The 15,446-nt window shown below is 35.4% G+C and overlaps 1 protein-coding gene across 1 annotated transcript in view; it reads left to right on the top strand.

The window, feature by feature from the left end:
- RSPO3 (R-spondin 3) overlaps nucleotides 1–10,649 on the top strand; it is a 75,493-nt gene extending 64,844 nt beyond the window's left edge. Inside the window, exon 5 of the mRNA XM_068551527.1 lies at nucleotides 9,442–10,649. Within this exon, the coding sequence (XP_068407628.1) occupies nucleotides 9,442–9,635 (194 nt within the window). The 3' untranslated portion in view covers nucleotides 9,636–10,649. The remainder of the gene's footprint in view (nucleotides 1–9,441) is intronic.
- The last annotated feature ends 4,797 nt before the right edge of the window (nucleotides 10,650–15,446 follow it).

The following is a 15,446-nucleotide window of genomic DNA, read 5'->3' as shown; positions in this document are numbered from 1 at the left end:
ATGAAAAACAGTTTTAAAATATCAATTGTTTATTTTCAGAATCAAATATTGATATAACTGAGGTTTTTGGTTCTCTAAGGTAAATGTATTGGGTAAGTCAACAAATTTAGGCGTTCTTTATTGTGTTACTTTAGCATGTGTTAGTGGGGCTGAGGTAGGATGGTTGTCAACTCAGAAAGATTTAGAGCAAGAAAATGAAAATTCACCAAGAAAAATTCACCAAGAAAAACATTTTAAGACTCAGATTTTCAAAGCAGTCTACACTTCAGGCAGTACTTTCAACTTATTGTTGACTAGTGATATATTAAATAAAGTTGTTACATTTAAAATTTAAATTGAGGGCTTCCCTGGTGGTCCAGTGGTTAAGACTCTGCACTTCCACTGCAGGGAGCCCAGGTTCGATCCCTGGTGGGGGAACTAAGATCCCACATGCCGCGCAGCTCGGCCAAAAGAAAAAAAAAAAAAATTTAATTGACACAAAATTAGGAAAAATAATTTATCACAAAAATATGAAATGTTTTTTAAACATTAATTATAATGAAGTATTAAAGAAATCATTGTCCATACTTCTTTTTTTTTTTTTGTCCATACTTCTTAAAGGAATCACTCAAAAGATGGTCTGACAATTGTGTATTCTGCTTTTAAAATAATTTTGTAGGAAATCCTATCCATAATAAACTATCTTACATACTTTAAGTCTGGCAATATGCATATGATAGAAATTTACAAAGAGGCTATTCCTAGAAAAAAAACTGGGTGGTTTTTTTTATATTTAAATTGCTGCAATAGATTTTTTAAAGGATGATATGAAAAAAATTTTGACGTAAACATTCCATAGACTCATACATATTCTCTACCTTGATATATAAGATGGTAGCCTATAGCAGCAGTCAACATGAGTTGAGGGTGGGCTGTGAGGAGGGAGACAAGGTAGAGAATGAGTGTTACAACAAAGATAAACACATCAATTAATTTCTGAGATACTCATTAATACTTCGAGAAGACTGGTCTCTACTGAAAATTTTGGGAGGACACTCGACAATGCTACTAGGCAGGTTTCAACGGTTTTTGAAATAGCGGTGCCAGCCATATCACTGTCTAAATTTCTAAGATAAGCAATATACACATATCCTCGTAAATTCATAAACAGTATGTGAAACAATCAAAATATCATATGCAGAGTCATTTGTTGTAAAGAGAGCAGTAATGGTCATTTCACAAGCTAGTCATGAATTTCATGGCAAAAGTAATGAACAAAATTTGACTGATTTAATAGGTGAAATTTACCAACACATTCTCTGACAGCAAATGAAAATCAGAATAAGTTTACTTGCTTATCCAATAGATGAAATTGTATAAGACCCAAGATCTACTTCAAAACACACTATGCAAACATGCTTAGATCAGGAAATTTTCAACATGTAAATTGTATGTGATTTAGTTTCCAAGAATTTTGTAATCTAACCTAATATGCTGGGTAGAATTTCAAAGTCAAGTTAAGAAATTTTGCACTGAAAAAAAAAACAACACTGAACTTACTAATTTCAAGTGAACTTCCAAATAAAAGGTAGTTGATTCAAAAGAAATTAGCCCACAAAAAAGAATACTAAGCTTAAAATAGTTATGTAATGTAAATTGTAATGCACTGTTACATTTTTTAAATATTATAAAATAAAATACAGGATACCCTTTACTTTTATAATGAGTAAATTGTAAATATTGCAAATAGTAAAACATTTTGGATTTCTTTTCTCTCCTTGCACTTTTAACTGTTCTTTTAATACTGACGACTTACAACAAGAAGGCATCATAGTATGCAGTAGCCAGCATCTTTCACAGTTCCCTTGGCACTCTAGGTAATGTCCCTTTTGAGTGCAAGATGTCCAGGTAGCATTCTGGGCAGCAGAAGCATGAAGACGGACTGGAGTTACGTTTGGGGGAAAGGCGCATGGAAAGTTCTATTAGGACGTGGAGCCAGAATTCAAAATTTCAGATCCTGAATCTTCAGTGAGTAATGAAACTATTTAAGCAACACAGGGGAAAAAAATCTGTAAAGTCCTACTGGCAACAATCAATTCATAAGGAAAGTATTTGATTTGGCAAAAGCAAGTTCATTATGCTGAAGCATATTATGGAAATACAGATTCTGAAAAGTTGTTATTATTGGTGTTTATGATATCTGCCATAAAATGAAATTATTTATAATGAGACTGCCTTCAAGCCTCAGTGGGATTGTGAAATTTAAACTCATACAGTTTTTCTTTCTCTTTTCCTGATATTAAATGTAACAAAATATAAAAATCTCTGATAATTTTATTAGAATTTCAAAAATGTAATAGTGGTAGTTTTAAAAGTCAAATAAAGTTTCTAAGTTAGATATGAATGATAAGATATATATATGTATACAATATCCTACCTCTACATGATTGGGAGACGAGTGGAAATAATGAAAACTGAACAGACTTGTAGCAATAAAACAGAAGAGGGTAGAGCATGAGGTAACTGGATGGTGAAGACACAAAACATCTACCGCAAAGTGCTCTTAGGTTCTGAGAAGCAGCTGGCAGCTCAGGAAACTGAAGTTTCAAGAGGTCAAGTAAGTATGTTCTAATTTTTACAAAACCTCTATGTTTTCCCATGTTAGTCCACACCCGCACACTGTCTTTTCTTTTTTGTTTTTTTGTATTCAGTAGTTTAAGCGTGAAATAAAACAAGAATACAAGGATGTCGTGTCACATTGTGCTCTACTGAGACACAATTGTGGAGGCAGAGAAGCACGGTGGTTAAGAGCCCTCGTTTTCCTCATCTTCCCATGGAGGTTATAATAGAGCTTACAGACACAGTGCTTGCTCTTAGAAGTATGCCTGGCACATGGAAGTGTTCATTAATTTTTAGTTATCTGTCATTGCTCTTACTATTTTTAAAAACAGACAGCCCAAGTCATCTTCTCCTTGATTATTGCAACAGGATTAACTAATTGGGAGTTTAAGGAGAAAAGAGAGGAGAAACATAAATAATCCAGCCTAAGAAAAAGTTAGAAGGGTGAGGAAGTTTTCCCTGAAGGGGTGATACGTGAGTACTTAAGTCTGAGTTAGAGCAAGGGATACTAGAGAATGCATTCTAGGGAAATGAATCAAACATATGGGATCTGTAAACGCTGTGGGCTGTGGCAGGTGAAGTCCGGAGGTGACTAGGAAGAGAAGGATGAGGGCTTCAAGGTTGCTGACTACATAAGCAGGGGCCAGGTCACAGGACAAGCACCCTGGGCGCCATGGCAAGAAGTTTGGGTTGATCTTCTTTCACGTCCAAAAATTTACACTCAGTGCCTTTCACTCAGGACAGACTTGTTTCAGAATCCCCAAAAGAATGACGCAAATAGATTAACGTCTCTTACATTAACCATTTTCAATTGGTGGCAAAATGTTACTTCAATCTTAATATCTTTGCAAAAATGGGCTCAAGGTAACTTCCCAAATTACAGCACTTAGCAGAGCATGTAATGATACATCAGATTATTTTTCTGCGAATAGTTACTCAGAGGCATCTTGGAAGTTAAATGGAAATACAATTGAACTAATTCATGTATTAAACTACGGTTGACCCTTAAACAACTTCAGAGGGTTAATCCAAGTATAATTTATTGTCGCCCTCCATATCCATGGTTCCTCTGCATCTGCGGATTTAACCAACCAGAAGCTATTGTACTGTAATATTACTGTTGAAAAATATCCATGTATAAGTGGATCTTCACAGTTCAAACCTGTGTTGTTTAAGGATCAACTGTACAGAGTAGATAAATCAGGTAGCTTAAATCTCCATTTGGAGAAATTGTCTGCCTATTTTTTTTTTTTTAATCTACCATTCTTTCATATTTTCACTGTATTTGAAATAAATTCCTGAGTTAAAATAATAGCAAAGAAATAAGTGTTTCTATTTTATGAAAACAAAAACAAAACAAAACAAAACAAAAGGTTTTAATGAATTTCTCAAGTCAGTTCTATTTGGTAATAATATAGCTGAGAAGGAATTTGGCCTTGCTGACTTTCAGCTCTGTTCTTCACCACTGGGTCAAGCTGTCCTGTCCTGTGCCCACAGTTCAAAGACCCTTAAATTATGTATTTACATGATAAATCATATTTGCTGAAGAAGTTATACTGTAGCAATTTCCCCTCCTTTGGGAAATTTCTTCAGTGATCTCTTAACAAAAAGGAAAAAAAGTTGGAATTTTCATCCTCTATACATAAATTTCAGGTCCAACCCTAGATCCCAAAATCATCAGATTAACCCCATTTTCACACCACTTATGTTCTTTTGAAGGTATAAAGCCTTGGCTTTCCAGTTGAATTTCCTTCCACACCCAATAAAGAGAAAATACCTAGCAATAAATTTTGTACTTTTGATGGGATATTTATTTAATTGGTTTGAATCATAGATTCAGTGATATTTAGTCCTCAAAGTGTAGGATACATTCTCAGCTTTTTGGAAGTCTTGGAAGTGGAGCTACTTAAGCTCAATAGCTCCCCTTAGTGGTATCTTGCAAGAAATTCACCAAGAAGCAGCTTTTATAAAGACTTGGACACAGATATTTCTAAACATCTGGAAAACTGTGAACTGATATTCATAACTTGAATAATTCTCAATAAATAAATTATATTTGTTATTCTAAGGAGAACAACTCTTTTATTTATAACCGCATTATATTTAAAAGAGTGATTGAGCATTTTCTGTGGTTTTTATTTTTACTTGGAACTTAAAATATGTTATATGTAATTTAGGAGATATAATTCAGGATCATTTCCTTCTCTCTTTGCTCTTTTTAATATGTTTATTCTTTTCAGTTCATATTTCCTTGATATATTTTAAAAAGACTATCTGCAACTAATTTTTGTTTTGTATCTAGGTGTCTATTCCAAATGTACCTAATCAGAAAACTTGACTTAAAAATTAGTAGCTACAGTAAGTCAAAAAACATATTTGACATCCATGGGAAAAAATATAAGAAAAGAAATGATAAGCCATGTGATATGAAATAAACTTTTTGAGAGTATATGTTTAAGGAAATTGGATCTTCTGTTGATCTACAGCTATGGTTCTTAAATGAAGCTGCGCATAAGAATAAACTGGGGGTGAACATGTTTTTAACTGTAGGTTCCTGGGCCCATCATGAAAACTACCGAATCATAATCTCCAGGAGTGGCACTAGGAACCTGTATTTTTCAGAGTCATCTGCGCTTGGAAACCTGGTCTGCAGAAGGCCCTAGGAGGTGTTTACATAAATGGCTGTATACTATTGTATTAATAGAAAATAACTTCAGAATCTCAAAAATGTCAATCACCTACTCAATTATGTGACACTGACTTGCAACAAAATCTTAAATAATACACGGCTATATGGTCTTCACATAGACTTCAGCTACTCTTTTAAAAGTTAAGGCTCAAAAATAAACACCAGTCATCACCAGTACTCACTTCATGGGTTCTTATTACTTATAGAAGTATTTCTGAAATAGAAAATAAGGTCACATGTTAAACTGGTCACAGAAACACCCAAACTCTGCTTTGCTCTCAGATTCTGATACTTGCCCTTCTCCAGTTTTCAGTACCACTGGTCCTCAGGACAAACTCCCAAAATGGCAATCAAGTCCTGTCTATTGTTCCAGCTTCTCTGGGTAATATACTATATATAAACTCTGATCAAACCAAGGAAGTCTACTTCAGTTCCCCAGATTCACCATGTCCTTGCATGCCTCCATGCCATTGACATATTGTTCTCTGCCTACCGTGCCCTTTTTCCCTCTTCAGTCTGGCAAACTCTCACTAATTCTTTAAAGCTCAGCTCAAACATCACCCCATCTGGGGAGTCTTTTTCAATCTCCTTTGGCAGAGTTCAATGCTTTTCTTGCTCTGCAACCTGTAGATCTTGTGCATGCTTCTATTTTTGCATTAGTGTGTGACTATATTTATTGTGTCTGTCTCTATATCTCACTTGTATCCCCAGGTTTTAGCCCAGTCTTTGGCATGGGATAGAGGTTTAATTTGTGTTTGTGTAATGAGTTAATAACATTTGCTTTCATTTCTCCCATGGTTAATGTGTGCCGTGCACTATGCTAAGTGCTTTACAAGCATCTCACGCAATCCTTAAAAAGTTTAGCAAGTAGTAATGATTATCCACATTTTAAATATCAGACAATTAATCCCGAGAGATATCAACAACTTGCCAAAAGTCACACAAATAACTGGTGACAGACCTAGAATCTGAATACCATGTTTTTTTTGACTCTAATGACAGTGTTCTTCTTTTTTTTAATTTAATTTTATTTTTTCTTATACAGCAGGTTCTTATTAGTTATCTATTTTATACATATTAGTGTATACATGTCAATCCCAATCTCCCAATTCATCCCACCACCACCACCCCTGCCCCCCGCTTTCCCCCCTTGGTGTCCATACATTTGTTCTCTACATCTTAAGACAGTGTTCTTAAACATTACATTTCTATGCAAAGGCTCAGATTGTACTTGATTGCTAATAGCAATTTCTTTTTGATGGTTTCTATGCAAAGTCCGCCCATGAGGGTGGAACATTGAGGGAAGATGAACATTCTTTTAATCATTGGAACACTCTACAACACAATTCTGGTGCGCGTGTGTGCGTGCACACACATAATCAATGAATGACAAAACACAAACGTATATATGTAAGATTGTGATAACTGGAATGCTTAGTTTGCATAATTACCCCAAAAAGTATAAAAATAACTATTGACCACATTAATGAAAAGTCACCAGAATAGAAAAAGAAATCCTCTTTAATGAAAACCTTACCAAATTTCCCAAATTGCATGTGATTTTTTAATGGACTAGAGCCACTCTTCTGCATTTCTATTTCTTGGACAAGAGGAAAATATATTACTTACGCAAAAGGGTAGTTAGCATTTCCAACCACTAACACATGGCCTGTAAAAAGTAATAATCCCATTTTTCTATTGTGCAATAGCCCTCTGTTGGGCAACAACAATGTACAATGTGCTAGTTTCCTGTTACTTTAGTAGAACCTCCCCTTTCACTCACCGCCCAGACTAAATAGTTATTCCTTGGATAATAAAACTATGATACTGGGTTTCAAGCTACTTCCAAGAATGTTTCTGCCCATATTAAGAAATAATCATATCAGTTTGCTAATAAGCAGAAATGCACTATAAGTTTGAGTACATTGTCACATGTAGCTAGAAAATATATAAATCAATCTCTGACCAAGAAAGAAGCAACATATTTTTTACATATCCAAAACTTTATGGTTGGGATCACAGCTGTAAGATGTTGGACCATCATCAAGAGAACAATGTTAAACACTGAACTTTTGGATGATTTCCATAAAAATAACATTTTGTTTGGGGTCAGTAGTTTTTATGGAACTTTGGAATGATTTTCACTGACAATATTTTTAGAGCTGAACTTGAACACCTCCAAAATGCTCTTCAGAATGGAAATATTATGTAATCTAACCTTTGCAGCCATGTCCTTCAGAAAATCAAGCATATACCATAAAAACCAGCATTTCTCTCTTTCAGTTCATGCAGATTTGTGAAAATTAAATTATGGTACATATTCAAGAAAGTAAATTAACTCTTCAGTTTTCTCTATTTAGTTACTAAGTTTATGTCAGCTCTTCAAATGTGTAAAGCCAGCATAAAAAAAAAAAAACACCCTGAATTTCTTCTTTAGAAATCTTATCAATCCAGCAATATTCTTTTAAGTGAAAAGAAAAATGGAATTGGTGAATCAATATACAACTAGTCAACCCTAGACATACAGTCAACTCTAATATTTTTTGCTCATCTCTACATATCCAAAATAATTTGACTGATATTTATTTTACGTGGTCTGAGTTCTCATTTTTGTTAACTGTCCTTTTAGAGTCCAAAATTTGGAGGTGTGTTATGTTGAGCCCAACAAGGCAAGTTTTCATAAAGTAACTGGAAGGTTTTGTAAATACAGTCTCAGGCAAAGCTAGCTGTGGCATAAAATCCGAGGAGACTGTGTTGGCCGAGTTTACGAATGCAGTATTAATATTGGTTCCTAGAATTCCATAACCAGAGCTCAAGAAAAGGAAAGCCAAACCACTGAATTCAATATTTGCAGCCTATTTCAGGACGTGAAAATATTTTGGTTCTGTCATGCAAGTAATTTCTCCAAAATACTTTTGTCCAAAGTGACTTTTTGTAGACCAAAACTAATTTCAGATTTTACATGGCTCAGTGTGTAGGGATACACCCAATCAGAATTTCTCCCACACCAAGGAGTAGTTTGTTCCTAGTTTTCATTTACTATATTGATTTGAATCAGTAATTTTTCACTGGGATATGTGTATGAATGGAGGTTACTAAAACCATGCCCTTGAAATTATTTTACACTGTAGGTTGTATATGTAAAATGTTAACATGATAATAAAATATCTAGTTAATTCACTAACTTGAAATTTAAAAAAACGATTCATCTAATTTGATGCCAGACTCATGCATTTGGATCAAATTACTCTCTCCTAAAACTGTTAACAGTTCCCCAAGGCCAATAGAATAAAATCCATTTCTTCACCCTGGCTCCAATCTTTCTTGCAATATGCTTTCCTGCATCAAAACCTTTAAAGTCGTGTTGATTCCACTTTTTAAAGTGCCTCAGAGTGTGAATCTGAATAAATCTGTGCTTCAAACCCAGTTCAAGGTCAAGGTCCTCCATGGAATCCAGTATATTCCAATAAATATCTACTCATTTGGTTGATAGAGACACAAAGTCCCTGCCCTCGTAGCTAATACCATAGGGTTATCGATAAGTTATAGACACAGCTACCCCTGCATGTAGAGAATTTGTGATGGAAATTACTTTCAACATATAAATACTTGCATTAAAATATAATTATCCTGGTATTCCTCATGAACCTTTATTTGCATATTTGTTATGCAAATTAATTCTCTTCTAGTAGATGGCATACAGATATATCAGCATATTGCAAGTATGTAACTGCTACTTGGACAATTTTGAAAACAAAATAGTGCCTTATGTAGGAGCCAGATAACGTATAGACATTAATAAATTTCTTAGATGGCAAGAAATCTATTCAAAAATTTCTATTAAATATCCATAAATAGCTATCATGTAAAATAATATTCATATCAAACTTACAGCAATAGAACCCTCTGGAATTCAGAACTATCATATATTAATTGCTTCATTATATGTTGTATGTGTTTCATGTTTACATTGCTTGAAATATAGCACAGCCTTAATAAAGACTAGTTGAATGAATGATTTAAATAGTAGATATTTGGTATCTGTGGGCATGGTATGCAACCTAAGAGAAATTCAACTAGTTTTTTAAAACTTATAATAACCAAATAGAACATGATTGAATGTTTTTTTTTAAAGGTGTATGCTTTCATTTCAGGAAAAAAAGGAAGGGAGAGAAAAAGAAAAAAACTTAATAAAGAAGAAAGTAAGGATGCAATACCTGATAACAAAGGTCTGGAGCCCAGCAGAGAAACTCCAGAGCAACGAGAAAACAAAGACAAACAGCAGCAGAAGAAGCGAAAGGTCCAAGATAAACAACAGAAATCGGTATCAGTCAGCACTGTACACTAGAGAGTCCCATGAGATTGTTGTAAACTCGTGATGCTGCTATCTCCACCAGATGCCCAGGACAGGTGCTCTAGCCATTAGGACCACAAATGGACAACGTGTCAGTTACTGCTCAGTCTAAACAACATTCCAGATAGTTGCTATATTCTTCAGACCAGCATAGTTAACAACAAAGAGCTGAAAGTTCAAAGAAGGGATGTTTTTGAATGGTTATCTTACGTGCTTCTGTGCATTTTTAAGAGACAAGAAATTTTGTACATAATCATCAATAGGCTATAAGATGTAACAACATAATGATGACATCTGGAGAAGCAACATCTTTTCCCTACAAAAGTAGTTTTTCGAGCTATTGTTTAAAGAAGCAAACGATAGTTCTGCAAATTCAAAGATGTGGTATCCCTTCAAAAGAAACAGGAGATCAGAGGAGAGAAACATCTTTCAAAGGACAGTGTTGTTTTGTGCAGGAAATCTAGAGAGTGCTCAGATATTAGGGCCTGGCATTTGGAATCATAGAAATTATCACCACAGAAACAACTGTTTTAAGCTTGATTCTCTTGCCCTCATTTGTCCTTCTGCAAGAAGCATGAGAGTGCACATATTTACAGAATTAAATATACTGTATGGGATTGGCAAAATGTGGAAGAAACCATAGAGTTGGAGATGACTTTTGGGCTTTCCAAAACCGTGAAGGGTTGTGATTACCTGGAACAGGTCTCCAGTCTATGTCAGCATCGTGTGGTTCAGCCTCTGCTACCCCTTGGGTTATGTAAGTCTGTAAACATGTACCTGTAAGTTACTTCCAAAAACAAATCATACTTATTAGAAGAAAATTCTGATTTCATAGAAAACGAAAACTAGAGCAAGGAAAATATAACATGTTTGCAAAGTCATGTGTTTTCTTTCTCTCTCAACGGAGGGGGGGTGGGGGTGGGGAACAATCTTATTACCTGCTTAATGGTCCACCTGGAACTAAAAGGGATACTACTTCCTAACAAAGTGTATCTAATGGGGGGAAAGCCACCACAATAAATATATTTGTTGATAGTTTTTAAAGCTTTGTTCATTTTGTTTTATTAGAAAATTGGTACTCTTAGAGACTCCTGAATTAGGGAGGAGGATTCTGTATCCTATGTAATTCAGAACATATTACATTTCTCAGTGTTTGCTTTTGGAATCCACTTTTATCTGAGCCATTGGAGATTTACTTACAAGGTATTGGAAGATATTTATTCAATTTTTTTCTTATTTTGATCAAAAAATTGTAGTTATAGGTGCAGGGGCCTCCCTAAATGATTTCACTACTCCCCCTTCATTGCTTCAAAATTAGCATCTTTTCTTGTGTGTCGGCTCCTCCTGCATCTTGAACATTTGGCCTTTTCTTCTCCATATCTTCTAAGTCTGTGGATCTCTTCTGGGGATTGAAGTCACCCTAGCTGGAGGCCTCACCAGTATTTCAAAGAGGACACAGCCAGCCCAGGGCAAAAGGAGGCATGTGCCACAGAATCTCATGACCCACCATAACCTTCCTGTTGTCGTGGAAGGGCACACAACTAGCCTGTCCGCCAGGCTTCCTAACCCTCTAAAGATCACTGCTTTCTGAAGAGCTGGCAATGAATCTGGCTTCTGGCTGCTTATTTCTGGTCATTCTTTCTCCACCAACTGTACTGTTCATATGGACTATTTGGCTTAATTCTCTTTTCCTCTTCCAAGATATAAAATTTTTGAATGATGTGTTCCTGTTTCTTACTCTGGTGTTTTCTTTTCTTGTCCACATGAGATGTGTTTCAACTAACTAGATATATTCCCAATGTATAAAAATAATTCTATCTTCACGTATAATTTATGTCACTAAGGAGAAACAAATCTTTTCCTACTGAGCTATATTAGGTGGAAGTATATTCCCATCTTCTAGAACTTGGGGGTGGTCTCTATCACCATCTTTGTCCTCAATCTTTTATAGTCAAGCATACGTGGCCAAATTATTTTTGTGTATTTTCTATGTTTATCATTGTCTTCATTCTTTCAACAAGCAATTACTGGGAAGGTCTACGCCTGCATATGCAGTCCTGGGAAAAAGCTTAAATAAACCAGGACACAACAACCGTGGCAAATGACTATCATGTCTTCCCAGGTGTTTTGACTCAAGACTTTTACCCTGTGGTCCCCCAGACAATGGCAGATAATCTAAATCCTTGATGCAGCATGTAATTACAAGTAGAAATATTACAAAGGAAAAAGAAATGAAAACTAGCATTAATGGTCACACGTTGGGGAAATATAAGTGAGGACAAAGATAACATCAATTTTAACTGCAATTCTCAATCCACACGTAATAGATCTTTAGGCACATGGAATCATTATCGTCTTCAAACTAGCAGCCTACTCAACTTTGAGCAAAATCTCCTGTTTAACTTCTGGTAAAATTCCTGCACTAGTCACAGAAGGCATTAACTTTCTGCTCTGATTCTGTCTCTAAGATCTGGTAAACTGTTAATGGTAACAGATGGCTGGTAAATTCTTGATACAAAGAAAATCGAGGGAGTGCAGCAACGGAAATCTATGTCTGATCTACACTCCTGTTCTAGTCTCCAGATTATAATAGAGAGGAGGTCTCTCTTCTATCCAGTCAAAGCTGTTAACCACTGCCAAGTTACTTAACTGCTCTGGGTCCCCATTACTTATGTGCAGCATGAAAGAGGTAGACTAGAGATCAGCATTGGCAGGGAAGCATGTGACCTTTCTGTTAGTTCAGGGTGATATCCCTAATAACTCTTCATTAGTGACAGTGTCCTTTGGGTTCCCCAGCCCTGCTTTTCCAAAAAGTGGGAATGTATAGACACTTAGATGAGAATTAAAAGGTTCACTACTCAATATAATAATTATTCTATATATAAATAAATATCAATAAAAATAATTCCACAAGCCACACACATAAATCAATTTTATCTTGATTAATATATGATATTATCCATATAGGTTCACACATGTAATAATTTCAAGGAATAAGTATATATGTGAGAATCATGGAAATGAAATGAATAATAGGAACCAAAATGTAAATACCAGTTTTGTCTTGGATCTTCTTAAAATTAAGAAATCACCTATTCTTTAAAGTATGCATTTTTTATAAATGGACATAAAGATACTATGTCTTTCTCATAAATATATTTTAATAGAAGAACTGACTAGACTCTATCTCAGTCAGACTGAAACTATTTCTGGGCAAATTAGTCGGGGACAAGGCCTCTTTCTAAGGCTGATTTGTTACTTCTTGTAACACAGAGTTGGTCTGGAAGCCAGTATAAATTCACCCTCCACTGAAAGAGTAAGATTACATAAAGCTGGTGGCTGGATCAACTGAGACTTTTCCTGTTGCAAATAGTGACATTTCATCTCACTAACTTAGTAGTATTAACATTTTTTATTATATTCCTACATCTAGAGTTATTAGAAAAAGAAACAAAACCTAAAAGTTGTACCTCCTTTGAGCTAGCCACTTACCCTTTGACTAAGTTACATCATGTAATTATCCCTAAAGCCCTCTGAACAGGTTACTGATATCTTTGTTTTTAAAGTGAGGAAACTGAGGCCCAGCAAAGCACCCAAAGTCACAGAACCAGCAACCAGTAAGCCTGGAAGTCACTCCAGCTCTGCCCCTGCTCCTTCCCCTACCTCATAGCTCTTAAAATCCTATTTATTCTTAGCTCCAAAAATGTCCATGAACACATTATGGGAGTATTTTCTTGTGACCTGAACTAGTACCTCATAAAGAAGAAGCTGAGAAGTCAAATCACAGAGGCCTTAACCCAGGGTAAGACTCAACTCTGAATCTGAACTCAAATGTGACTACATGTGTGAGTGTGAGTGTGAGAGTGTGTGTGTCTGTCAGAGGGCCTGTAGGCTAGCTAGTAGGAGAGTTGATGGGAAAAGGAGAAGTGATAATTATGTTCCATCAGTAAAAGACCAACATTCAGACAAAAAGGGAACAGCAAGTGTGGCTCCTTGGGAGAGTCCTGGATTGCTATAGCTCTTCATGACTGTGGAATGACTCACAGTTCAGTTCTCTTTCATTGTAAGCAGAATATTGGCCAGCTCTATCATCTTTTCCCTGAGTCCTTGTGCAGAGTTAAAATAATACAGGAAGAAACACAAACAGGTCTTTTTCACTATTGGAATTGCCAAAACAACTTATTCAGATAATGCCTCACTTTCTCCCAGCTACATCAGACATTCAGTATTAATATTTCAATTGTCACACACCTTTTCTTGCCCATCCTGTCTCTCAAATGTAGCATGTCCATCATATAAACAGGTTTTAAAAAATGAAGGAAAGAAAGAAGAAATGGATGGAGGAAAGGAAAGGGGGAGGCAAAAAAATAGTAAACACAACTTTATTCATAGTCCTTAAAATACAGTTGTGAGAGAACCTCAATTAATAAGAATATTCCATTAGCTGGAAAATTGGCAATATGATAATTTCAGAAGACAGAATTACATGACCATAAAATAATCTGATATATAAACAGTTTGAGAAAATATCTTACACTTTTATATCTGCATTGATGCAATGAAAAATACTGTTCAAAATGATGTTGAGACAATCCAAGATATTGAATCATCTACTAAAGATTAAGTTTTACTTATAAAAATAGAAAATTAGTAAATACATATTAGAAAAGTTTTTAAGGAAAGGTGAATAATAACTTTAATTACAAAAGATTTCTGGCTAATTGAGGTTTAACTGGTATGCTAGCTTTTATACTATTAATACCAGTTACTATTTTAGTTATCCCTATCACATTTCCATCACGAATAGATTTTAAGCAAGAGAGAGTTTTTTTCCACCAACTCAACAACCCGTTAAAAATGTTACAGAGGCACCTACTTTTATAATAAAATCTGAAATAATACAGTACATTTATAAGTGCTTTGAAATTATAAAGCACAATAAGTATATACACCACTATTGTTGCTAGCTAGTCACTAACTAAAGCAACACATTGGCTTTTCTTTCTCCATTCCTCACACTGTTGATCCCACTGGAGAGTTTATTCTTAGAGGAAATTATCCATATCACTCCCAAGAACGGATTAATAAAAGCACAAATTCCTGAGTTGACCCCATATTTGAGAATTCAGCATGCAGTTTTTCCTTCTGGCTTATTTTTCTGTAGCTGCTGTCAGTGGAGCTACATCAAAGGTGGGGCAGGAGACACCAATTCACTTTGTAAATTTTGTGGTAGCCAAATACAATAACATAAGCTACCACTAAATCTTGATTTTATACCAGAGACATTTTTGAGTCAGTTGATGCTACCATGTGTGCTCTCTGTCCCTGGACCAACCACGCACACTCTTGGCGAGTCGCCACCTCCCAAGAGGTAGAAAGTTCTTTAACAGATCAGTCGACCGTCTGGCCATGACAGTCTCAAGGTTTGAAAGAAAGAAAATAAAAGAAAACTTATGATCCCAAAAGAATGGGGACCCTTAGCTACTCAGTGACAACCATGTACTGCCTCACCCCTCTCTCCCAGAATGTTAAACAAACAAACAAAAAAAGCCACATTCCTAGCCTTGGGGCATGGGTACTGGGGTCTCCATGATGGCAATACCAATCATCCTAGCCAGTAGCCTCTTTCCTTGCTTTGGTCCTGTACTTTGCTTGGTTATGTTTTTTTGGTTGGCTAGCTTGAGAAGGAAAAAATGATTTTTAAATCATTAAGTAGTGATGATTTAATGACTTGATTTAAAAAATTAATCTCAGAATAAGTTGGAGGAGAAATAATTTAGTAAGTTCCTCTACTCAATATAAAAC

Source organism: Eschrichtius robustus, chromosome 9 (assembly GCF_028021215.1).
Source record: "Eschrichtius robustus isolate mEscRob2 chromosome 9, mEscRob2.pri, whole genome shotgun sequence".
NCBI lineage: Eukaryota > Metazoa > Chordata > Mammalia > Artiodactyla > Eschrichtiidae > Eschrichtius > Eschrichtius robustus.
The sequence above is the reverse complement of the archived record's forward strand: the minus strand, read 5'-3'. Positions and strand labels throughout refer to the sequence as shown.